Source organism: Podarcis pityusensis (genome assembly GCF_964106645.2).
Source record: "Podarcis pityusensis genome assembly, contig: HAP1_SCAFFOLD_81, whole genome shotgun sequence".
In the NCBI taxonomy this organism is placed as follows: Eukaryota; Metazoa; Chordata; class Lepidosauria; order Squamata; family Lacertidae; genus Podarcis; species Podarcis pityusensis.
The window spans coordinates 61763-86046 of NW_028293277.1; the positions used below are offsets into that span (position 1 = coordinate 61763).

General features: G+C 45.7%; 1 protein-coding gene across 1 annotated transcript in view; it reads right to left on the bottom strand.

Annotated features, from left to right (window-relative positions):
• Window positions 1–5959: 5959 nt before the first annotated feature.
• LOC308469140 (maestro heat-like repeat family member 5) overlaps window positions 5960–24284 on the bottom strand; it is a 103488-nt gene continuing 85163 nt past the window's right edge. Inside the window, exons 16-20 of the mRNA XM_081024479.1 lie at window positions 15426–15646; window positions 11642–11706; window positions 11005–11179; window positions 9150–9349; window positions 5960–6530 (exon numbers count right to left, since the gene is read on the bottom strand). Of these exons, the coding sequence (XP_080880605.1) occupies window positions 15485–15646 (162 nt within the window). The 3' untranslated portion in view covers window positions 5960–6530; window positions 9150–9349; window positions 11005–11179; window positions 11642–11706; window positions 15426–15484. The remainder of the gene's footprint in view (window positions 6531–9149; window positions 9350–11004; window positions 11180–11641; window positions 11707–15425; window positions 15647–24284) is intronic.

The following is a 24284-nucleotide window of genomic DNA, read 5'->3' on the forward strand; positions in this document are numbered from 1 at the left end:
TACGCTGGCCCTCCCTTGCTTCAGTCCATGTATCTGCTGCCAAGCAAGATCCACGTCAATGCTTGATAAAAAGCACCCATCCATCGCTTTAATAAAGGCATCCGCATTTTGGAGCGCCGGATCCTTATCTCTCCACAAATTGCGCAGCCATGCTTTAGCATCTCCATGCAAATGGGACATGATGAATCCCACCTTCTCTTGCTCATCTCTAAAGTCTTTGTTCAGCAGTTGCAGTGCACACATTACATCTGCTCTAAAGTTGGGGTACTGTTGCAAATTCCCATCGAAGTGAGAGACCAGACCGCCTGTTCGTCTCCCCAACCCAATCCCCTCCGGTTTGGGTGTCAGTTGCCCTTGCTTCGTAAGCACTTCCAACCTGACCTGGAGATCCCTGTAGGCGGCAGCTGCGTCCTCCTCCCTCTTCCTGGATGCAAGAGCCTCGGCATTCAGTCGCGACACTGCTTCTCTGAGTTCCGCTATCTGCTGTTCTGCCGTCATGTTGTCTGCCGTTCGTGAGCTCGCTAGTAGGCACCCGCTTTCTCTCCTCTCCGCGAGGCTGTAGATGCCCACAATTTATGAGATGGAGCTTACTGTCAGAGTTGCTTCCAGATCCTAGCTCACAGAGGATCACGCTAGCCAGTGATCATTAAATAAAAGTCTTTATTGAGTTACAGTTTCCATTCTCAAGCTGCTGCGTGCAACCCTACGTCTCATGGTTAGATCGGCGAAGCTCCATCTGAGTCTCCGCCCCTTGTACACCAACTTAATATCCTAGCCTTGCTCCACCTTTTCCGCCTGACTGTTCTTCTCTGGGTCCCTCTGCCCCCCGGGGTCTCTTCCTTCCGGGATTCCTCTGACGCTGACGCTGACCCCCCTGACTCTTCTCCCTCCTTTCGGCGGGCTTTAGGACCTGGCTCCCTTTCCGGGCTGCCTACTGCGCCACCTTCCTGTGCATTTGAACTTGGCGCGCGCGCCCAACCTTCCACCTTCCGTCTGACCGTTTCTTCGCTCCCCGATGGAGGTGTGGCCACTCCTGACTCGTGCCCTCCCCCCTGTTGTGAGCTGCCAGCGCTTGATCCCTGGCGCCCTTCCTCTTCCCTGCTCTCTGGCGGTGACGCTGGTCCTGATTTCCAACTGCTCCCCTCTGAGTCCCCTCTGGCTCTATCTTCCTGGGGTGTCCCCCTAGGCTCCCCCCTTGCCCTGGCCACTGGTGCTCCTTTCTGTGAATCTTCTGATTCACTGGAAAGACTCGGAGATCTCGGGTCGTCGTCATCACTCATCTTTTCTTCTGCCTCCTCTCCCTCGCTCTCTGTTTCCTCCCTTGCCCTTGCCTCTGCTCCTGAACCCCTGACAGATATATTATATCAAGATTAAAGATTGGTGTCAAGGCTGCCTCAGGTCTCAGCTCACAAAAGACCAACGCCAATCTCTTCTTATATACAAAAGCGTTTATTGCAGTTCATTGTTTGGTTCATATCCGAGGCGCGCAGCCCCACGTCTGTACGCTTAGACCCTTGAAGTCCCCTCTGAGTCAGTCCCTCCCCTGCACCAGTTTAAGAGCCTTGCGCTGCTCCACCTCTTCCTCTCTTTCCTTTTCCGCAGGGACTTCCTGCCCCCTGGGGTTTTGCCCCTCCTGGATTCCCCTGACGCGGAATCTCCAGACTGCTCTCCCCCCCTCCTGCGGGCTTTGGGACCTGGCCCCTCCTCCGGGCTCCCTGTACTTCCGCGTGCCTCTACATTTGAACTTGGCGCGCGCGCCCAACCTCTAACCTTCCTTTTGACAGTTACACTACTCCCTTCACTACTCCCCTCCCCTTCCGGGAGGGTGGCTTGCTCCGACCTCCCTCCCTTCTCTGCTGCCGGAGCTGCTTCCCCTGATACACTGGAACCTCCACCCCCTTCGCTGCACTCTGGCGGGGAGGCTGGTCCTGACGCCCAGCTGCCACTTTGGGATCCCCCGCTGGCCCCCTGTTCCTGACACGTCCCCCCTGGGGCTCCCCTGGCCTTGACCACCGGCGCCCCCTTCTGGGAATCCTCTGATTCGCTGGAAAGACTCATGGAATCTCTTGAGTCATTGTCATCCTCTTCCTCGCTGTCCTGGGATTCATCCCCATCGCTCTCCATCTCCTGCCTACCCTGTGCCTCTGTCCCTGAACCCCTGACAATTGGGATTAAAAAAGAGGGAAAGAAATTGCTGGACAAACAATTTGAACTGGAATACAAAAGAGGGAGGTATGAGGAGGTCCAGAAAATAAGTAAATTTAAAAATGGAGATGAAAAGGAGGTATTGTTTTTAACTGTTTTCTTTTTTGTCTTTTGTTTTTTTTGTGCTTTTTTTTCCTTTTTCCTTTTTGGATTATGTATTGTGTATTTTTGAACTGTGTATTTCTTTTTTATGTTTTTATGTTTAATTTTTTTACTGTGCTCTTTTTATTGGAAATCTTAATAAATATCATTAAAAAAAAAAAAGAAATATGGTCAAATTTGAAGTTATCATTGTTAGGCCGAATCGCTGTGATAAAAATGAATGTGCTGCCTAGGATGTTGTTTTTGTTTCAAACATTACAAATTTTGGACAAGATGGATTGTTTCAAAAAGTGGCAGAAAGATATGTCCAGATTTGTTTGGCAGGGCAACAAGCCTCGAATAAAATTTAAGATATTAACTGATGCTAAAGAAAGAGGTGGATTTGCCCTGCCAGACCTCAAACTTTATTATGAATCAGCAGCTTTTTGCTGGCTGAGAGAATGGCTGCTTCTTGAAAACACTGACGTGTTGGATAAGGTAAAAGCACATAAAGTGTTTAAAAACCATATTGTCAGAAAAGCACTGTTTAATGTCTGGATAAGATATAAGGATTTGCTTGAAAACAAAACCCCAAGGTGGCTGTCACCAATGGAAGCGAAGGCTCAGAAAAAGCTCAATATGGAGGCCAATTGGCCGAAATATTGGGAAATTCTGGAACAAGAGGGAGACAGATTTAAATTGCAGAGTTTTGAAAAACTAAAAAACAGAGTGCGAGATTGGCTCCATTATTACCAAATAATGGAGGTGTACAATTTGGATAAAAAAATTGGCTTCCAGGTGGAAAAATCAAAATTGGAAACAGAATTGTTAGATTCTAAAATTAAGAATTTGTCAAAAATGTATAACTTGCTGTTGAAATGGAATACTCAGGATGAAAAGGTGAAATCAACTATGATTAAATGGGCACAAGATGTAGGACATAATATTATGATGGCTGACTGGGAACAGTTATGGACCACAGGTATGAAGTTTACGGCATGTAATGCCATAAGAGAAAATATAATGAAAATGATCTACAGGTGGTACATGACACCAGTCAAGCTTGCAAAAATATATCATTTGCCCGATAATAAATGTTGGAAATGTAAAGAGACTGAAGGTACATTTTTTCACCTTTGGTGGACATGCCCAAGGATTAAGACATTCTGGGAGATGATTTATAATGAAATGAAAAAGGTATTTAAATATACCTTTCTGAAGAAACCAGAGGCCTTTCTCCTGGGCATGGTTGGCCAATTGGTGCCAAAAATGGATAGAACTTTTTTTATGTATGCCACAACAGCAGCAAGAATACTCATCGCGAAGTATTGGAAGACACAAGATCTACCCACCCGGGAAGAATGGCAGATGAAGGTGATGGACTACATGGAACTGGCGGAAATGACTGGCAGAATCCGAGACCAGGGAGAAGAGTTGGTGGAAGAAGATTGGAAGAAATTTAAAGTTTATTTACAGAAACATTGTAAAATTAAGGAATGTTAGAAGGATGTTGGAATGAAATAATGTGGCTTTAGCAGAAATGCTATAAAGGATTAAGGAAAAATAGATTGTTAAATGGTGAAGGAGGGAAAGTAAAGTTACATTTTATTAAGATAGAATAGAGGACAAAAACCGGAAAAGATGGAAAAGATTTGCTGAAATAGTTAATTGAACTAGAATACAAAAAAGGGAGGTGTGAGGAGGTCAAGGAAAGAAGCAAATGAAAGACAAGTTATGGGAAGATGTATTGTATTTTTTTGTATTCCCCCCCCCCCTCTTTTTTCTTTTTCTTTTTTTTTTGTTTTGATATTATCGTGTTGTGATGACTTGTATCTCTTAAATATGCTGTCTTTTTTAACTTTTTCTTTTTGTAACTCTTTAAAATGTAATAAATATCAATTTTTTAAAAAAAGAAATTTTTTTTTACTTGTTCCTACTTTTTCCTCTCTTGTTTTTCCCCAATTTCATATTTCCGATCTTAACCCATTGTCTTATCACCCCAGTCACTGGTATCAACTTTCAATTGTGTTTAACAAATCCATATTCTCTAGTTGGCCTCTTTTCTCTTACTGATAGAGAACCTACATAAGGACTCTATACAGGCTCTTAGGTACCCCATAAGGGATAAAGGAGAAGTTTTTTTTCTTATAACAGGTAGGTAGCCGTGTTGGTCTGCCATAGTCAAAAGAAAATTAAAAAATTCCTTCCAGTAGTACCTTAGAGACCAGCTAACTTAGTTATTAGTATGAGCTTTCATGTGCGTTTATCTGAAGAAGTGTGCATGAACACGAAAGCTCATACCAATAACAAACTTAGCTGGTTTCTAAGGTGCTGCTGGAAGGAATTTTTTAATTTTGTTTCTTATAACAGTTGGCTTTGGCATTTTGGCCTGGAGAGTCAGAAATCACATCACACACCAGGTTCCTTTGGCTCAGGCAGGCCAAGGGGTGATATTCCTGAGGATTAAGCAAGTTTCACCTAGTTCCAGCCACAGTTTACACAAAACATTTGCAATGGGCAAACCACAACCATTAAGGCTGAGGAGGTCCCTCGATCTAGGAGAGGAATCCCTTCAGGAACTTTCCCTGGATGGCTTTCATTCGGAGAGCCAAGATGGCTTTTGGATTTCTCTGCTGCACTGCTCTAGACATGTGGTTTATATACTTATGTATGTGTGTTTGCCTTGTGCAATTATCAATGCGGGTGGCGCTGTGGATTAAACCACAGAGTCTAGGGCTTGCTGATCGGAAGGTCGGCGGTTTGAATCCCCGTGACGGGGTGAGCTCCTGTTGCTCAGTCCCTGCTCCTGCCAACCTAGCAGTTCAAAAGCACGTCAAAGTGCAAGTAGATAAATAGGTACCGCTCTGGCGGGAAGGTAAACGCTGTTTCCGTGTGCTGCTCTGGTTCGCCAGAAGTGGCTTAGTCATGCTGGCCACATGACCCAGAAGCTGTATGCTGGCTCCCTCGGCCAGTAAAGCGAGATGAGCGCCGCAACCCCAGAGTCAGCTACGACTGGACCTAACGGTCAGGGGTCCCTTTACCTTTACCTATTCTATATTTGAGACCCTTGAATTTCTACACAGAGGATGAGCACACTAAACACCAACTTTCTGACTGTTTGAGAGAGAATTACTGAATTTAGGACCGAAGCCTTATTAGGAGTCGGGTCGGGATAAGCCTGGAGAAAAGGAGACTGAGAGGCAGGACGAGAGCCAGTGTCTTCAATCACCTCAAGGACTGCCCCTTGGAAGGTTTTCTGCTGCCCCAGAAGGCAGGACCTGAACCCAGGGCTTCAAGTTACAAAAAGGGCGATTCCGACCCAACATCAAGAATAGGCTTCTGACAGTGATTGCTGTTTGACAGCGGAACGGATGACCTTGGGAGATGAAGGACTCTCCTTCCTTGGAAGCTTTTAAGCAGACGTTGGATGACCATCTCTCAGGGATTCTGTCGCTGAGATTCCTGCCTTGCAGGGGGTTGGACTAGATGACCCTTGGGGTCCCTTCCAACCCAACAACTCAATGACATTCATCTTAATGCCCGTGAAGTCTTCCCTCTCCTCCCCAAACCCCCCAAATCTTGTCCTGCCCTCCATATACACACAGATGCACCAACTCTGCGGCACATTTTTGCAAGTAGCAGAACCCCAAATAAATGGCTAGCAACGATCATAAAAGAAAAAAAAACCCCCACTTTATTCTCTTTTGCAAAGCAAAAATACAGAGTTGTCTTTGTTTTCCACATGGCGGACGATGTTCCTTCATGTGTCCCTTCCGCTGGAGCAGCCTGGATCCCTGTGGAAGAGGCTGAGATCTCTTGCGTGGGCACAGGGATCAAGCCCTAGATTTCCCCACTCAGGCAGAGCCAACAGCAAAATGCCCCCCTGGCAAACCTCCTTGAGCTGGATGAGCAAAGGCAGGCTCTGTGCGCACCGTCAGAGGGGCTTCCTAGGAGCACGATCTCCCGTGGGTTTCCATCAGTCTCTCTGCACACAAAAAGTCCCTTTTGGCAAGTCCTCCAGGGCCAGCCTGCGGCCTCCCCAGCTAGTTCTCTCCCGCCTCATCATAGACGGGGTTGACATAAGCGCCACTCTTGGGCTGTTCTGCAAAGTCCTTCTGGCTGGTGGGCGGCCACTTTGCGTCCTCCTCCAGCGGCCACTGCAGCCTCCGGTACTGGCTGGAGGAGCGGAAGCGGAAGAGGGCCTTGATCAGAAGCCAGAGGCGGTGGTTCTGCAGGATGCCGTCCTACAAATGATAATGATAATGATTGTCAGGGGTTCAGGAGCAGAGGCAAGGGCAAGGGAGGAAACAGAGAGCGAGGGAGAGGAGGCAGAAGAAAAGATGAGTGATGACGACGACCCGAGATCTCCGAGTCTTTCCAGTGAATCAGAAGATTCACAGAAAGGAGCACCAGTGGCCAGGGCAAGGGGGGAGCCTAGGGGGACACCCCAGGAAGATAGAGCCAGAGGGGACTCAGAGGGGAGCAGTTGGAAATCGGGACCAGCGTCACCGCCAGAGAGCAGGGAAGAGGAAGGGCGCCAGGGATCAAGCGCTGGCAGCTCACAACAGGGGGGAGGGCACGAGTCAGGAGTGGCCACACCTCCATCGGGGAGCGAAGAAACGGTCAGACGGAAGGTGGAAGGTTGGGCGCGCGTGCCAAGTTCAAATGCACAGGAAGGTGGCGCAGTAGGCAGCCCGGAAAGGGAGCCAGGTCCTAAAGCCCGCCGAAAGGAGGGAGAAGAGTCAGGGGGGTCAGCGTCAGCGTCAGAGGAATCCCGGAAGGAAGAGACCCCGGGGGGCAGAGGGACCCAGAGAAGAACAGTCAGGCGGAAAAGGTGGAGCAAGGCTAGGATATTAAGTTGGTGTACAAGGGGCGGAGACTCAGATGGAGCTTCGCCGATCTAACCATGAGACGTAGAGTTGCACGCAGCAGCTTGAGAATGGAAACTGTAACTCAATAAAGACTTTTATTTAATGATCGCTGGCTAGCGTGATCCTCTGTGAGCTAGGATCTGGAAGCAGCTCTGACAATGATAAATAATAATAATTTATTTATACCCCGCCCATCTGGCGGAGTTTCCCCAGCCACACTGGGCGGCTTCCAATCGAGTGTTAAAAACAATACAGCATTAAATATTCAAAACTTCCCTGAGCAGGGCTGCCTTCAGATGTCTTTTAAAGATAAGATAGCTACTTATTTCCTTCACATCTGAAGGGAGGGCGTTCCACAGGGCGGGCGCCACTACCGAGAAGAACATGGGAGCATGAGAAAGGGGCCCATTCATTCTTAAAAAAACCAGAAGCATTTTTACTTGGTATTATATGCCAAGGTATTAATAGACAAGATGTCAAACTGTTCTTATATGCAACAACAGCGGCAAGAGTATTGTTAGCCCAGAAATGGAAGCAAGAAGACAAAAGAAGAATGGCAGACGAAATTAATGGACTACGCAGAATTGGACAACATGACAGGAAGGATTTGAAACTTGCCGGACCAGAGAGTTACAGAAGATTGGAAGAAGTATATGAATTATTTGAAGAGAACTGTAATCAACAAATTACGCTAGTAGGACTACAAGAAGTTTTGTAAGGAGAAATATACAAAGTGTTACAAAGTAGAAAAAGATAGAGCTATTGGTTATGAGTTTGAAATGTAATAGGGAAAATAAGAAATTCATACTAGAGATTAGATTGGAAAATTTTCAGGCAGGACTGATGGAAGTCAAAAAAAATTGAAAAAGATGTAAAAGTATGTTTAATTACTGTTGAAAATGACATGTTAAAAAACTAATAAAAATTTATATATATAAAAGAGAAAGGGGCCCATCCAGTCTAGCATCCTGTTCTCACCGTGGCTGACCAAATGCCCCTGAGCGAAACCCACAAGCAGGATCCGAGCGCAAGAGCATCTTTCAAGCCTCCTGGCCTTCCAAAGCAGAGCTACCTCTGATCCCAAAAGCATCTGGAGGCATTGAGGCTGCAGCGTTTTATGGGGGGAAAGTTGCCGCTTTGGGAATTCAGTGGCTAGTTTAATCACTGGGGCAAGATGGTTTAAGGCTATTGCACCGATCCTGGCCCGACTGCACCGGCTGCCACTTAGTTTCCGGGCATCATTCAAAGCGCCGCTTTTGACCTCTAAAGCCTTAAATGGCTCAGGACCACAATATTCCCCACGTGAAGTGACCTGGATCCTAAGATCATCTTCTGTGGCCCGTTGTCGTGTGCCTGCTCCGCAAGAGGGGTGGCCCCATGAGAACAGGGCCTTTTCTGTGGTGGCTCCCCACTTGTGGAATGCTCTCCCCAGGGAAGTTCACCTGGCACCTCCATTACACATGTTTAGGCACCAGGTGTGTTTGGGGTAGGGGGGTTATTGGGGTCATTATTAGGATTAGGATTTTGTGTCTTCATTTTGTATTTGTTATGTTGTAAACCGCCCTATGATTTTCAGATGAAGGGCAGTATATCAATTTAATTAATAATCATCATCATCATCATCTGTTGGTGAGCAGGAGGAGGATGCTGAGCCTGAGGGATCGCTTTCCCGACCCTCTTTAACCCCCTAAATCCCCTCCACATCCCCTGAACCACCACCAGCAGGTTCCCACAACCCCTGGGAGTAGGTAGCACTCTGCTGGAAGGGAAAACTCTGAGCCAGTTCCTGGGGAAATGAAAAGCTGTAACTCAGAGGCTGAGCATTGGCCTTGCAAGCAGAAGCTCTCAGGTTCAATCCCCGCTGGGACCGAGAGACCCCTGCCTGAAACCGTGGACAGCTGCTGCCAGTCCGTGTAGACAGCATTGGGCTAGATGGGCCAGCAGCCAGACTTGGCGCAAGGCAGCTTCCTGAAATCATGCTCGCCTGCTCACCTCCACAAAGAACGAGACAGAGAAGGCCACCAGCAGCATCAGCAGCACATAAACCCTCCAGATGGTTGGGGTGCAGTTGACGGTGACCAGTGGCCAGAGGGTGGTGTCCTCATAGCTCAGGACGGAGTGCTCTGGGGGCTGTGGCGTTGCTGGCCGTCCCGTTGCCCAGGGACACAGGGTGGTCTGCAGTAGGGCACCCCCTGGAAGGAAGACACCCCCCCATCCGGAGTTACTTCCTCTGCCTCATTGTCCTGGTCAGATGCAGGTCACAATGAAGAGGCAGAGGCAGATGCTGGCCAAGTTAACTCTTCAAGGAAATGGCAGGCAACTCAGCCTAGTGATCTCAGCAACCCTTCCCAGCAGGTCTTGGCCCCATGGAGCAGCCAGGCTGAAGGTCCCTGCCTTCCACCTAAGGCTCCTCCTCTCCCGGATGTTTCCCAAGCCACCTCAAACTGCGCCTGAGCACCTCTGGTCTCTGTTCTGCTTCCCTCCTTATTCTGGGAGAACAGGGGAAGGGGAGCTTGTGGGAATGTTCAGGGTGGCAAGAGAGGATATATCGTTAATTAATATCCTTCCTAACTTGCGCTAGTAAGATCCTTTACTTAGCAGAGTTTACATTCCCCTTCTTACACGCATAGCAGATAGCTGGTTGCAGGCTCGTGTGAGCCTCTCACTATTATACAATGTTAGGGGATATTCGGCACAGAAACATGTGTGTATACCTTTAAGAAGTTTCTGGGGTTAATTGGCTGCAGCTGGCCATTGCTATAAAGGAAAAAAGCTGAGTTTTGTAGCCTGCCTGCAGGAATAACACCCACCAGAGTTTGTGTTTATTATTTTGTAATAAAGTCTTCGTTTTAGTTTGGGTTTTTACACCTATGTCTCCTGGAGTCACTCTGTCCTCTGCCACCAGCTGGAAATCTCCCCCTCCAACATACAATTCAGTCTGTCTCAGATTGAATTGTACGTTCCTGGTAACTTCTCTTGAATCCCTCTTAAAAGTATAAAGATGCCACAGTCTTATTCAAAGATGATGAAAGACGTTTAGAGCATCAGTTCACAGTTGGATTCCTGAAGGCAGACTTATTTACAAATATGTACATGTGGATCTACCCCATATGGGGGAATAATCCCAGTGCTTCTGCTAGCTGAGAGCTAGCAGAGCAGTCCTAGCTAGAAGCTGGTCAAACAAAGATGGGAATCGAAAGGACAGAGGTGATTTGTCCTTTTGTTACCTGGACAGGTTTGGTGAAGCTCACCTTTAGTCACATGCAAAGCAAGGATGCTCCAGCCAGGAGGAACAGGAAGTTTCAACTGGCTGGACCAAACATTCCCCTGCATGTCTTCTCTAGCATTAGAATGAACATTGTACTTGACTGCCTCTCATGGATCACATATCACAGCCTCTCTGGATTCTGCAGCAGCCTCTTGAACCCACTCCTCTGCTCTAGCCTCAGAGTCTGAACTGCCCCCCGTCACAGGTTCTTCCTGCTCACTAAACCCTGTTGCCCCTTCAGCACCCAGCACCACCTCCCAATTCTTTCTTTTAAGGAGATACTTTGCAGCTCAAAAGGATGAGGCATCTAAGCTCCCCACAAACAGATCAGAAGGAAGGCTCCACCGAGAGAGGATCTCGTATGACTTCCCCGTGAGCAAATTGGGGGTATTCTCCATGAGCAGAGGAAGCCTGGGTGAGCTTCAAATTTGCCCCCACCCTCCCACTGCTGCCTCTGGGAATAAGGGGAGCCTCTACTCTTAGACACCAGCAAGAGGGAAATGGCACCCCCTGGCCACCCACCCCAGCCCACCTCTAAGCCTCTCCCTGGGAGGTGCGCTCTTTGGATGGGGACCTCACCTGTGGCTGCACAGGACAGAGTACCAGGGCTGCTGCTTCACATACAGGAAGGCGAAGACCTGGACGGTGAGGGTGAAGAGGACGTTGAGGATGATGGAGAGCAGGAGCGGTGGGGAGAGGAGCCGCCTGGGGGGTCGGTTGGGGGCCAGCTTGGGGTAGGCGTGGGTCAGGCTCACTGTGGGGAGGAAGAGATGGCATGGAGAAAGCAAAGAGTTTAAAAACCCCTGACAGTTGCCCTTCCCTTTATTGGCCGAGGGAGCCGGCGTACAGCTTCCGGGTCATGTGGCCAGCATGACTAAGCTGCTTCTGGTCGAACCAGAGCAGCGCACGGAAACGCCATTTACCTTCCCACCGGAGTGGGACCTATTTATCTACTTGCACTTTGACGTGCTTTCGAGCAACAGGAGCTCACCCCGTCGCAGGAATTTGAACCGCCAACCTTCTGATCGGCAAGCCCAAGAGGCTCAGTGGTTTAACCCACAGCGCCACCTGTGTCCCTTGCTCATTCAGGTTGGGGTAAGTCAAATTCAGGCTCCCTTCAGCTCAAGAGTGAATTGGCGTGTTTCACATCTGACTGTGCACCTTCCTTGTAGCAGCTGCCCCAAACCCAAACCCCATAACACAGTGATCTGCTTACTTGTTAGGCACACGACTAGGGTGATCTTGAAGGAGGTACTGGATATTCCCAAAGATCTGTATTTGCTAAAAGTGGGGCAGAGAGAGAGAGAGAATGAGTTCACGGAGGGCTCCCAGTCCTGCTGCTTGTGGACAGATTGTCACCCAGATTGTTACTTCGGATTGTTACGGAATTAACTCAGACCGAGTGGGAGAGTCTACAGGACTTTGCAACGGCACCCAAAGATGTTTTGCTGGGACTGGATTCACACACGGGTCCACGCTCCATTGCGGCAAAATCACTTCCCTGCCTTACAGAATCCCAGGCAACAAACACGTAGCTCCTTTAGGTGGAGGCTTTTTATAAAGACGAGAACCACTGTGGATCAAGGATCTGGCTGTGACCTGGGGAGAGACCAGGGTTCAAATCCCTCACTCAGAAATGCAGCTCGCTGTGGGTGAGGAGGAGAAGATAGAAACCACCTTGAGCTCCTTGGAGGGAATGTAATTAATAGTATTAGTATATTAATTAATTATAGTAAAAAAAATAAATAAAGAAAGGACTCTCTTCAACTGAAGCCATTGTCTACCTCCAAGTTAGAACTACAGTTTAGGGGCACATGCTGTCAGTCACCCACCATTTGGCCTTTGGATGAATCTACTGTTAGAATTCCCCTTCATGGATCACTGCCTTGCCGTGGCGAAGGGGCTTGAATAACTCAGAGAAGCTATGAACTATGCCAAGCAGGGCACCCAAGATGGACAGGTCATAGTGGAGAGTTTGGACCAAACGTGATCCACCTGGAGGAGGAACCGGCAAGCCACTCCAGTATCCCTGCCAAGAAAACTCCATGGACAAAGACAACAGGCATATAAAAGTTATGACGCTGGAAGATGAGCCCCTCAGGTCAGAAGGTGTCTAACATGCTACTGGGGAAGAGCGGAGGACAAGTACAAGTAGATTCAGAGCTGATGAAGCGGCTGGGCCAAAGCCGAAAGGACGCTCAGTTGTGGATATGCCTGGAAGCGAAAGGAAAATCCAATGCTGTAAAGAAAAATATTGCATAGGAATCTGGAATGTAAGAACCATGAACCTGGGTAAGTTGGATGTGGTCAAAAATGAGATGGCAAGAATAAATATTGACATCCTGGGCATCAGTGAACTAAAATGGACAGGAATGGGCGAATTCAGTTCGGATGACCATCATATCTACTACTGTGGGCAAGAAACCCATAAAAGAAATGGAGTGGCCCTCATAGTCAACAAAAGAGTGGCAAAAGCTGTACTGGGATGCAATCTCAAAAATGATAGAATGATCTCGATACAAATCCAAGGCAGACCTTATAACATCACAGTAATTAAGTTTATGCACCAACTACTGGTGCTGAAGAAACTGAAAGTGACCACTTCTATGAAGACTTACAACACCTTATAGAAGTGACACCAAAGAAGGATGTTCTTCTCATTATAGGGGATTGGAATGCTAAATCAAGAGATAAAAGGAACAACTGGCAAGTTTGGCCTTGGAGATCAAAACGAAGCAGGGCAAAGGCTAATAGAGTTCTGTCAAGCGAACAAGCTGGTCATCACAAACACTCTTTTCCAACGACACAAGAGACGACTCTACACATGGACATCACCAGATGGGCAGCATCGAAATCAGATTGATTATATTCTCTGCAGCCAAAGATGGAGAAGCTCTATACAGTCAGCAAAAACAAGACCTGGAGCTGACTGTGGCTCAGATCATCAGCTTCTTATAGCAAAATTCAGGCTTAAAATGAAGAAAATAGGAAAAACCACTGGGCCGGTAAGATACAATCTAAATCAAATCCCTTATGAATACACAGTGGAAGTGAGGAACAGGTTTAAGGATTTAGATTTGCTGGACAGAGTGCCTGAAGAACTATGGATGGAGGCTCGCAACATTATACAGGAGGCAGTAACGAAAACCATCCCAATGAAAAGGAAATGCAAGAAAGCAAAGTGGCTGTCCAACAAGGCCTTACAAATAGCGGGGGAGAGAAGGCAAGCAAAATGTGAGGGAGATAGTGAAAGATACAGGAAATTGAATGCAGATTTCCAAAAAATAGCAAAGAGAGACAAAAAGGCCTTCTTAAACGAGCAATTCAAAGAAACAGAGGAAAACAACGGAATGGGAAGAACCAGAGATTTGTTCAAGAAAATTGGAGATATGAAAGGAACATTTCGTACAAAGATTACCATAATAAAGGACAAAAGTGGTAAGGACTTAACAGAAGCAGAAGACATCAAAAAGAGGTGGCAAGAATACACAGAGGAATTATACCAGAAAGATATGGATGGCTCGTACACCCCAGGTAGTGTGGTTGCTGACCTTGAGCCAGACATCCTGGAGAGTGAAGTCAAATGGGCCTTAGAAAGCACTGCAAATAACAAGGCCAGTGGAAGTGATGGTATTCCAGCTGAACTATTTAAAATTTTAAAGGATGATGCAGTTAAGGTGCTACACTCAATATGCCAGCAAGTTTGGAAAACCCAGCAGTGGCCAGAGGATTGGAGAAGATCAGTCTACATCCCAATCCCAAAGAAGGGCAGTGCCAAAGAATGCTCCAACTACCGCACAATTGCACTCATTTCACACGCTAGCAAGGTTATGCTTAAAATTCTACAAGGAAGGCTCAAGCAGTATATGGACCGAGAACTCCCAGAAGTTTTTTACTTTCTTGGGCTCCATGATCACTGCAGATGGTGACAGCAGCCACGAAATTAAAAGGCGCCTGCTTCTTGGGAGAAAAGCAATGACAAACCTAGACAGCATCTTAAAAAGCAGAGACATCGCCTTGCCGACAAAGGTCAGTATAGTTAAAGCTATGGTTTTCCCAGTAGTGATGTATGGAAGTGAGAGCTGGACCATAAAGAAGGCTGATTGCCAAAGAACTAATGTAATGCTTTTGAATTCTGGTGCTGGAGGAGACTCTTGAGAGTCCCATGGACTGCAAGAAGATCCAACCTCTCCATTCTGAAGGAAATCATCCCTGAGTGCTCACTGGAAGGACAGATCCTGAAGCTGAGACTCCAACACTTTGGCCACCTCATGAGAAGAGAAGACTCCCTGGAAAAGACCCTGATGTTGGGAAAGATGGAGGATGCAAGGAGAAGGGGACAACAGGACGAGATGGTGGGACAGTGTTCTCGAAGCTACCAGCATGAGTTTGACCAAACTGCGGGAGGCAGTGGAAGACAGGAGGGCCTGGCGTGCTCTGGTCCATAGGGTCACGAAGAGTCGGACACGACTAAATGACTAAACAACAAAAATCCATTAGTCTTCAAAGCAGGGGTTGCGAACCTTTGGCCTGTGAGCCAAATTTAGGCCAGCACAGGTCTCAAATTGCCATGTAAGGCTGTTTTCTCCAAACCACACCCACCTGTCCTATAATATGCGACATCAGGTGTGGGGCACACAGAGACGTGGCTCCTACGGAAATCAGGGTTGAAATCACCATCCATCACGTGATGGGTGGTAAAGTTCAAGTCCGATGTATCTACTGCAAGATCACAATGTGGTGATCAAAAAACGTGTTGTCCCTCCTACCGGACAAAAGTGGCCGACCCAATTCCGGTCCATCTGTCTCCCACATATCCCATGTTCTTTGGTTTTTACGTGAACGGGGCAAACACATGATGAAACAAAACACGACTGCTGCCATCATGTCCATAGCTTAGCCCTCAAACACCTCAGGGTCAGTTCCCATTCTCTTGACCATATGCAGCAAGGGTCCTTTGCATGATGCAAAAAATCACTTTCATGAAACGAGCATCTTACCTGGATGAGCTTGTCTCATGTGGTACGTCACTGGGTATGGGTGGGATTCCCCACACAGTTCACAGATGGTCTCTTTCACCAAAGAGATTTCCATTCAGCCTAGCCTCATTCAGTCTAGCCTTTTCTTTCTTCTTCTTTTCCTTTTTCGACTTCTTGTTATTTTTGTCACTTTCTTTCTTCTTCAACACGGCACAGGACCCGGTGCTTGGATAAATCATGCTCTGAAGAAAAAGAAGAAGAAGAAAAACGAGTTTGGATTTGATATCCCGCTTTATCACTACCCTAAGGAGTCTCAAAGCGGCTCACAACCTCCTTTCCCTTCCTCCCCACAACAAATACTCTGTGAGGTGAGTGAGGCTAAGAGACTTCAGAGAAGTATGACTGGCCCAAGGTCACCCAGCAGCTGCAGGTGGAGGAGCGGGGAAATGAACCCGGTTCACCAGATTACAAGTCCACCGCTCTTAACCACTACACCACATTGGCTCTCATTCTGAGAAGAAGCCTTGATTGTTGCCAAAGAAATGTCTTCTCAGAAGGCTACCAGGGGTTGAAGGGTTAATGGAAGAGGAGACTTGGAATTCATAGTATGGTGACAGGTAGTTTCAAAAGAGGTAGCTTCACCTTTCCATCCTCACACTGTTCATGTAGAGGAGGCTCTTTAAGCATAGAGAGGATCTTGTTTTTGTTTATGCTGCCCCTTTTCGATATGTCAGGCCCAAGGCGGGGCTGGGGGGCGAGCTATGTTAAACATATTCAGAGCAGGAGATATTTCCAGGGAATGTCTATTCTTCAGCTTGGTCTGGAGCCACCGCCTTTTCCTTTTCCTTTTGGGGTAGTGTATGCCTATTTGCTATCATATCCTGTGTGCTGTTTGAGAAAAAACCATAGCATAGCATGACACACAACATCCTCAAGCCCATTGCAAGAGGAGACCACCCTAGAACAGTCAACTGCAGGCAACAGCTGAATCAATACCAAGAAATAAGAGTTCTGTTGTATCCCAAAAAATAATTCATTGGTAAACTCTGAAAAATGCATTAAACATAGTCCCTTAATAAACCCACGTTTTAAGCAGGTGTACAAGAAAGTTCAATCAATGCCCGATAATGAAATATATGACCAAGGCAAAAGTGGTTTGCATCAGTTTACAACATAAACCACCTTTAGGAAGTTAACAGTTAGCAACCAAGGGTGGAAAAGCAAACCTTGCGTAGGATAGCTGCTTTTCTTACGACTGCTACTATTATAAACCAGTATCTAAGAAGATAAGAACTGAAACGACAAGGATTCATACCTCGCCCACTGCCTTGACTTTGTGTCCCAGAACTAACATTCCATTGGGGAGACCTCTAAGGTTGGGACAGCCTCTGATGGCGTGACCTAAGGGGCTGGTCTTCACTACTTTGTATATTCCAGGCCCACCACGAATGAACGGCATTTCTGGTCCCTGCATTCCCCCTTCCTGAGGGCAGTGTTAGTTGAGGTCTTTGAAAAAGTCATCTGTGTTAGATCTAGACTCCTGAAAATTTTAGAGGAAAAAAACAAACAAAAAATTCCTCTTAATAATGCCTTTGTACTTTCCAACTAAGCCCACCTCTTTGTTAGGCCTGAAATAACTAAGGTCTAATGCACTTAATAGAGCATATGTTAAGCTATCATTTTCCATATAAGACAGGAACTGAACTTGCAGTATTCACTATATTACTGCTGAATATGAAGAATGAGCGATATGAGTGTATATAAAAAAATAAAAGGCACACATTTGCAACATGAACATTTGGAGGAATTCTTCAGGCGTGATTAAGAAAGATAATACAAACACAGGACCAACACATAAGACTTTGGCCAAGTAAAAGGATTCATGCAGGAGAGTGCAAGAAAGAAGGGGGCATAGAGGCTATTTATGCATCCGGGTTGGCGGCTCTGGCAATGGCGGATTTCCTCCGATCGGGAGGAACCCGCTCCATGGAAAACAGGGTCTGAACCGCCACGGCGAGGTGGAGACCCATCAAAAACCACAGGCGGGAGAAGCCTGTGGACGTGGGATTCGGCTGGCACCTTTGCGCCCCCTCCACTCACGGGGAAACCCGGTTTTGGGGATCCGTAGCGACGTGGGGTGAGTGGCGCGGTGCTTTGAATCGACTGCTTCTTTCACGGAGTGAAGCCACATTGCTGTTGCCGGAGAGCGCTGACTTTTTCCTGTGGACAATTGGATTTCAAACAACTGCCTGTGAGTAGAACGGAAAATTGGACTGCGAAATTTCTTAATTAGGCACCGAAAGCAGGAAGGTCTAAACAGGAAGTCCGCCTTCCGCTTTTGTAGATAGATTGAAGCAAAGACACGGCAAGGTAGAGTTTAGAAAGTCGTTTGTAAAGGACTAAATTTTCATCATTTAAAATTATTGAACCCCCCTTGGAAGCAGGAGAAGAGGGGGGAACCTTTTTTAGACTGTTTAAACCTGCAGAAGAGAGAGTAAAGAAAGGTAACTTTTCACCGTCTTGAACCTGGGAGCGGGGTGTCAAGACAGATGTTTTGGAGAAGCCCATTGACTATGTACAAACGTTTTTGACAAATAGTTAAAAGAACAGAAACATATTGATTCCATTGTTCCCTTTCGCCTTTAAAAGGAACAAAATATTGACAAAATATCCGAAAAAGGAAAACTTTGTTGCTAAATCTGCCTTTAAAAAAAAAAAAGGAAAAAAAGATGGATACAAATAGAAATTGTTTCCCCTAGAGGGAGCTTGTGAAACTGTTTTTAAAGTTGAACTGGGGAGTTTTGCAGCTGTAAAAGATTAAGATCGTGGGACCAGACTTCGACCTTGAACAAGAATGTGCTCAGAGGCTCTGGTGCTTGCCTTTTGCAAGACAAGTGCTTTATTGGAACAGTTACATGAGAAAATGGATTTGATGACAGTTGCGATAGGAAATTTTGGACAGGCAGTGGGTACCTATGTAGAACCCACTCAGGAATCAACCCAGGAATGTGCTTTGACAGATGAGATGAGGGAGGAGGCTGTTGCTGGACCTCGGGTGGCAGAGATGGAGGGAGCTGTGGCCCAGCAGGAACATGAGTCGTTGGATTTGATGAATGAACCTGGAAAAAGTCAGATTTGGAGAGACGGAGATCTGCTTGGTTTGGAGATGGGGGGCTGGATGGACCCCCCTATGCAGAGATGTTTTGATTTTTCAAGTCTGGCTTTAGGCCGGGGGGAGCTCGGAGTTGTGGGGGCCCCTAATTTTGGAGGGGCCTTGAAACATGCTTTTAAATACCACATGGATTTAAGTGTTGACTATGGAAAAGGGGCTGACTTGTCAAGAAGGGACAAAAATATTGTCAAGTTGGAGTATCCCAGAGTGAAAGGAGCAGAAGACAAAGTAAAGTACAGGTATAAACATGAAGAAGACCTGCGGAAGGGACATGGAAAAGACTTAAGAGCCTCGGATATAAGGTCACCAGGTTGATGGACTAGATGGATGGGATAGAAAGGACTGACAAAACCCGAGACCAGGAGAAGAGACGATGGATGAAGATTGGAAGAAAGTTTTAAAAATTTATTTAGAAAAGTATCGCAAAATTAATGAGTATCAGAAAAATGTTGAAATGAAATTAATTGGCTTTAGCAGAAATGTTAAAAAGAATTATGTAAGAATATGTTATGGTTAAAAGAATTAGGTATAAATAAGACTTAAGTTTTAAGCTTTACGATTTTTTATGGTAAGATAAGGTTAAAATAGATTAAGGTAATTTAATGACAGAATATTGTGAAAGATGGAAAGGATTTGCTGAGATAATTAACAACTAGAATACAAAAAAGGGAGGTGTGAGGAGGTCGATGAAATAAGTTAATGAAAGTTAAGGATTTGGGAAAATTGGATTTGTTTTTAAATATGTTGTATATTTTTGTTTTTTGATTGTTGTATTGTGTGTTTTTTTCTTTTTGATTTTGGTTTTTATTGATTTGTATTGTTTAATTGTTATTTTTATCTATTCTTTTCTTTCTTTTTCTCTTTTTCTTATTTTTTCCTTCTTTTTTCTTTGTAACTTTAAAATTCTCAATAAATATCATTAAAAAAAAAAAAAATAGAGGCTATTTATGCAACTGCTGGAGACATTCAGTACCAAGCTATACAGCATCCCATATGAGCCTTCTTCTGCAGAACGTAAATTGATATTACCAGCTAAGTATGGAGACCTAAATGAATGAAGGCTGCATATCTCTGCACTTTGGCGAACAAAGATGCTACAGTATTCCGAAGTTTGTTAACCAATTCTTCCAGGTAGGCAAGCTTGCCAAAGAATAGCTTGCCAGTCACTGCCAGTTTTCTGCTGCTGTGTGCAGCTCCAGGAAAGTGTGCATGTGTTCTAGGGAGGGGCCCTCAATTCCTGCAGCTCGGTGGTGGGATCGAACAGGATTGGTAAGGAGCAATGCATGCTAAGCGTGAGCGCCAGAACACGTCAGAGTCTCCAGCAGCGCGAAGCAATTGCTCAGCAGATGTCAGTGTGGAAATAGTATCCTTGAAAGGCTGAAAACCACCAATTTGAAGGTTAGATGGCTCATACTCCACAAGGCCCAAAATACTTGTACACAAGAGACTGGTCCTGACTGATCCTATTTGCAACTGAAAAGGTTTAAAATGTAGCTTATCAGTACTCAGAAATCTTTGGAAAGCACAAAACGCCATGTGACCAAAACCACAGCAACAAAACACATCAGCATGTGAAACACAGAGTACTCTAAAAAAATTATCTATTTTTGAAAATAAAAGAAATGTACTTACCACATTAAGATGGATAAAGGATGCACACATTAAAATATGTTGATTTTGGTACCTTGTGGTGGGTTTTTGTACTAGTCTAATATATTTGGAAGAAAGACTGTTATTTAGATCAGCCATTTCCCCATTTATTTTTAAGGAATGACATTAAACAGATGGGAAAACATACCAAACACTTTAACCAGCTTTAAAAATGAGTAACACATATAATAAGGAATTTGGCAGTTTAAGTCAATCTTCATTTTGTTACAACTGGGGTCATGTTCAGGTCATACAACATTTCTCTCTAAATACATGTTTTTCTAAGGAAAAGTGGCCAGATTAGTTTGAAGACCTTTTTTGCCAAAAAAGGAATTGTCCAGCACATCCCTTTTGGATGAGATCCTTGCAGACATGCATCATATTCCATGCAGGCACTGAGGTCTCTCATCCCCGGGTTTGGGGGGGAAATGCTCTTGAAGTTCAGGGGACCCTTCCGAGCAGGACTGAGAAGGTACAAAGAGTTGAGATTGAAAATAAAAAAAATGGGAAATCCCTCTCCTCTACCCATCAGAAGCATTTTCCACTCACAAGTGGGGCTGTTTTGACCTTGTAAATAAATCCAGTACTTACACAAATAAGGTGGCTGATGACCTTTTTGTTCAAATGGGTCAATGAAATATATCAATTTTGTACATATTTAAAAATACAACATTTGTTAGAGTAAGTTGTGGAAATTTTAGATGACATTTAATCAAAAAAATGGAATAAGAGCTTATAGAGCAGATTTTCCACACCTAAAACAACATCAAAATATTGTCCCAGAGTGCACTTTGCAACATACACTTTTATTATTATTGTGATATATGAATTATGCAAAAAGCAATGAAAATGAAATTAGCAGGTCAGAAGCAAGTGGTGAATGCAATGAGCATTCAAAATGAATGCACTTATTTGTGTAAGCGTTAGGATTATGTTAGAAATAACGCTTATTTGTGTAAGTATTATTTCTAACATATAATCTTCTCCGTCACTTTAAAGAATGTGCATGCATCAATCACAATAGAAAGCTTCCAATATGCAACTGTCATTCCTGCTCATTCAGTGTAAGTATTTGCCAGATACCTTTAAGTTGTCAGTATGCCTTCTTTACAAACCCAATCTGCAAAGAAGCGCTCCTAGTCTTCAATTTCTCACAAATATTTGATGTTATCTAAAAGATAAACAACAGAGATAAACAACAATGTTTGCCTTCAACACAGCATCAATAAACTACAGCACAGTGCTTTTATTTCAGAATTTGCATAGTGCAACCCTGTTTTTACAACAGCTTTCCTCTGAAGAGATCTAGATACAACCACACTTCCAGTTCTGTGTGCCACTAAGGGTTGGTTTTTTTGTACAGAAATCAAGATACCTAGGAGTGCTACAGACCTGTACAACTCTTTTTTTTTTAAATGATATTTATTAAAGTTTCAAAAAAAGGTTACATAGATAAGAAAAAGAAAAATAGAGAAAAGAAAAATACAAAATACAAAAAAAAAATAATTAAAAACAATTCTATCTTTTCATCACTTATCTTTCATTTACTTGTTTCCCGGACCTCCTCATGCCTCCCTTTTTTGTATTCCAGGTCAATTTATTAGTTCAGCAATTCCTTTCCCTCCTTATTTTATCCTGATCTTTAATCTTAATATATTATAGCATTAGGTTTTTACGTATTGAAAATCCAATTTTTCCATATTCTTTTATACCATTACAGCTAGAAACCACTTAACTTCAATCCAACATCATTCTAACATTCATTAATTTTGCAATATTTCTGTAAATAGTCTTTAAATTTCTTCCAATCTTCTTCCACCGACTCTTCTCCCTGGTCTCGGATTCTGCCAGTCATTTCCGCCAGTTCCATGTAGTCCATCATTTTCATCTGCCATTCCTCCAGTGTGGGTAGGTCTTGTGTCTTCCAATGCTTTGCAATAAGTATTCTTGCTGCTGTTGTAGCATACATAAAGAAAGTTCTGTCCTTCTTTAACACCGATTGGCCGACTATGCCCAGGAGAAAGGCCTCTGGTTTCTTCAAGAAGGTATATTTGAATACCTTTTTTAATTCATTATAAATCATCTCCCAGAAAACCTTAATCCTTGGGCACGTCCACCAAAGGTGAAAGAATGTACCTTCAGTTTCTTTACATTTCCACAGACCTGTAGAACTCTTAACTAAATAGTAGTTTAAGTACTGCATTTGAAGCCCTGTTTTTCAACATATCATATCTGCCCTGTTTTTGTAACATAACACAGGTAAATGTGTTGTAAGGAGGGCTTACTTGCAATTCAATATTTTCTGCCCAACGATTGGGACTGCTAAGGAAAGATCTCAAATCAATAAAAGTCTCTTGCCCCTGCCCACCTTTTCAAGGATAAAAATCTATACCACATTCAAGGGCACATATAATGTCCCTGATCAGCAAATATTGGAGTGTTGTGGGTGCAAGTCGCAGGGAGGATTGTGGGAGTTAGCCACATGCACATCCAAAACTCTTACCAGGTTGATTCAGTGGTACCTCGGGTTACATACGCTTCAGGTTACAGACTCCGCTAACCCAGAAATAGTGCTTCAGGTTAAGAACTTTGCTTCAGGATGAGAACAGAAATCGTGCTCCGGCGGCGCGGCAGCAGGAGGAGGCCCCATTAGCTAAAGTGGTGCTTCAGGGTAAGAACAATTTCAGGTTAAGAACAGACCTCTGGAACGAATTAAGTACTTAACCCGAGGTACCACTGTACTTTGTATCTGAAGAAGCGTGCATGCACACGAAAGCTCATACCAATAACAAGCTGAGTTGGTCTCTAAGGAGCTACTGGAAGGATTTTTTTTATTTTGTTTCTTACCAGGTTGATAACTGAAGTCTGGAAACTGAAGTCCGAAGTTTGAAGCCAGAAGGTGCTGCGGCAACAGCACAGGTCATCGAGCAGAGGAGGCAGAGGCAGCAGCGCAGGTCGTCGAGGCATTGACAGCCAGAAGAGGCAGAGGTAGCAGCGCAGGTCATCGAGGCTTAGACAGTCAGAAGGGGCTGTGGCAGCAGCGCAGGTCACCAAGGCTTTGACAGCCAGAAGAGGCAGTAGCAGCAGCACAGGTCATCGAGGCTTTGACAGCCAGAAGGGGCTGTGGCAGCAGCGCAAGTCATCGAGGCTTTGACAGCCAGAAGGGGCTGTGGCAGCAGCGCAGGTCATCGAGGCTTAGACAGTCAGAAGGGGCTGTGGCAGCAGCGCAGGTCACCAAGGCTTTGACAGCCAGAAGAGGCAGAGGCAGCAGCGCAGGTCATCGAGGCACTGACAGCCAGAAGAGGCAGTAGCAGCAGCACAGGTCATCGAGGCTTTGACAGCCAGAAGGGGCTGTGGCAGCTGCGCAAGTCATTGAGGCTTTGACAGCCAGAAGGGGCTGTGGCAGCAGCGCAGGTCACCAAGGCTTTGACAGCCAGAAGAGGCAGAGGCAGCAGCGCAGGTCATCGAGGCACTGACAGCCAGAAGGGGCTGTGGCAGCAGCGCAGGTCATCGAGGCTTTGACAGCCAGAAGAGGCAGTAGCAGCAGCACAGGTCATCGAGGCTTTGACAGCCAGAAGGGGCTGTGGCAGCAGCGCAAGTCATCGAGGCTTTGACAGCCAGAAGAGGCAGTAGCAGCAGCACAGGTCATCGAGGCTTTGACAACCAGAAGGGGCTGTGGCAGCAGCGCAAGTCATCGAGGCTTTGACAGCCAGAAGGGGCTGTGGCAGCAGCGCAGGTCGTCGAGGCACTGACAGCCAGAAGAGGCAGTAGCAGCAGCACAGGTCATCGAGGCTTTGACAGCCAGAAGGGGCTGTGGCAGCAGCGCAAGTCATCGAGGCTTTGACAGCCAGAAGGGGCTGTGGCAGCAGCGCAGGTCACCTAGGCTTTGACAGCCAGAAGAGGCAGAGGCAGCAGCGCAGGTCATCGAGGCACTGACAGCCAGAAGAGGCAGTGGCAGCATAGCAGGTCATCGAGGCTTTGACAGCCAGAAGAGGCAGTGGCAGCAGCACAGGTCGTTGAGGCACTGACAGCCAGAAGAGGCAGTGGCAGCAGCGCAG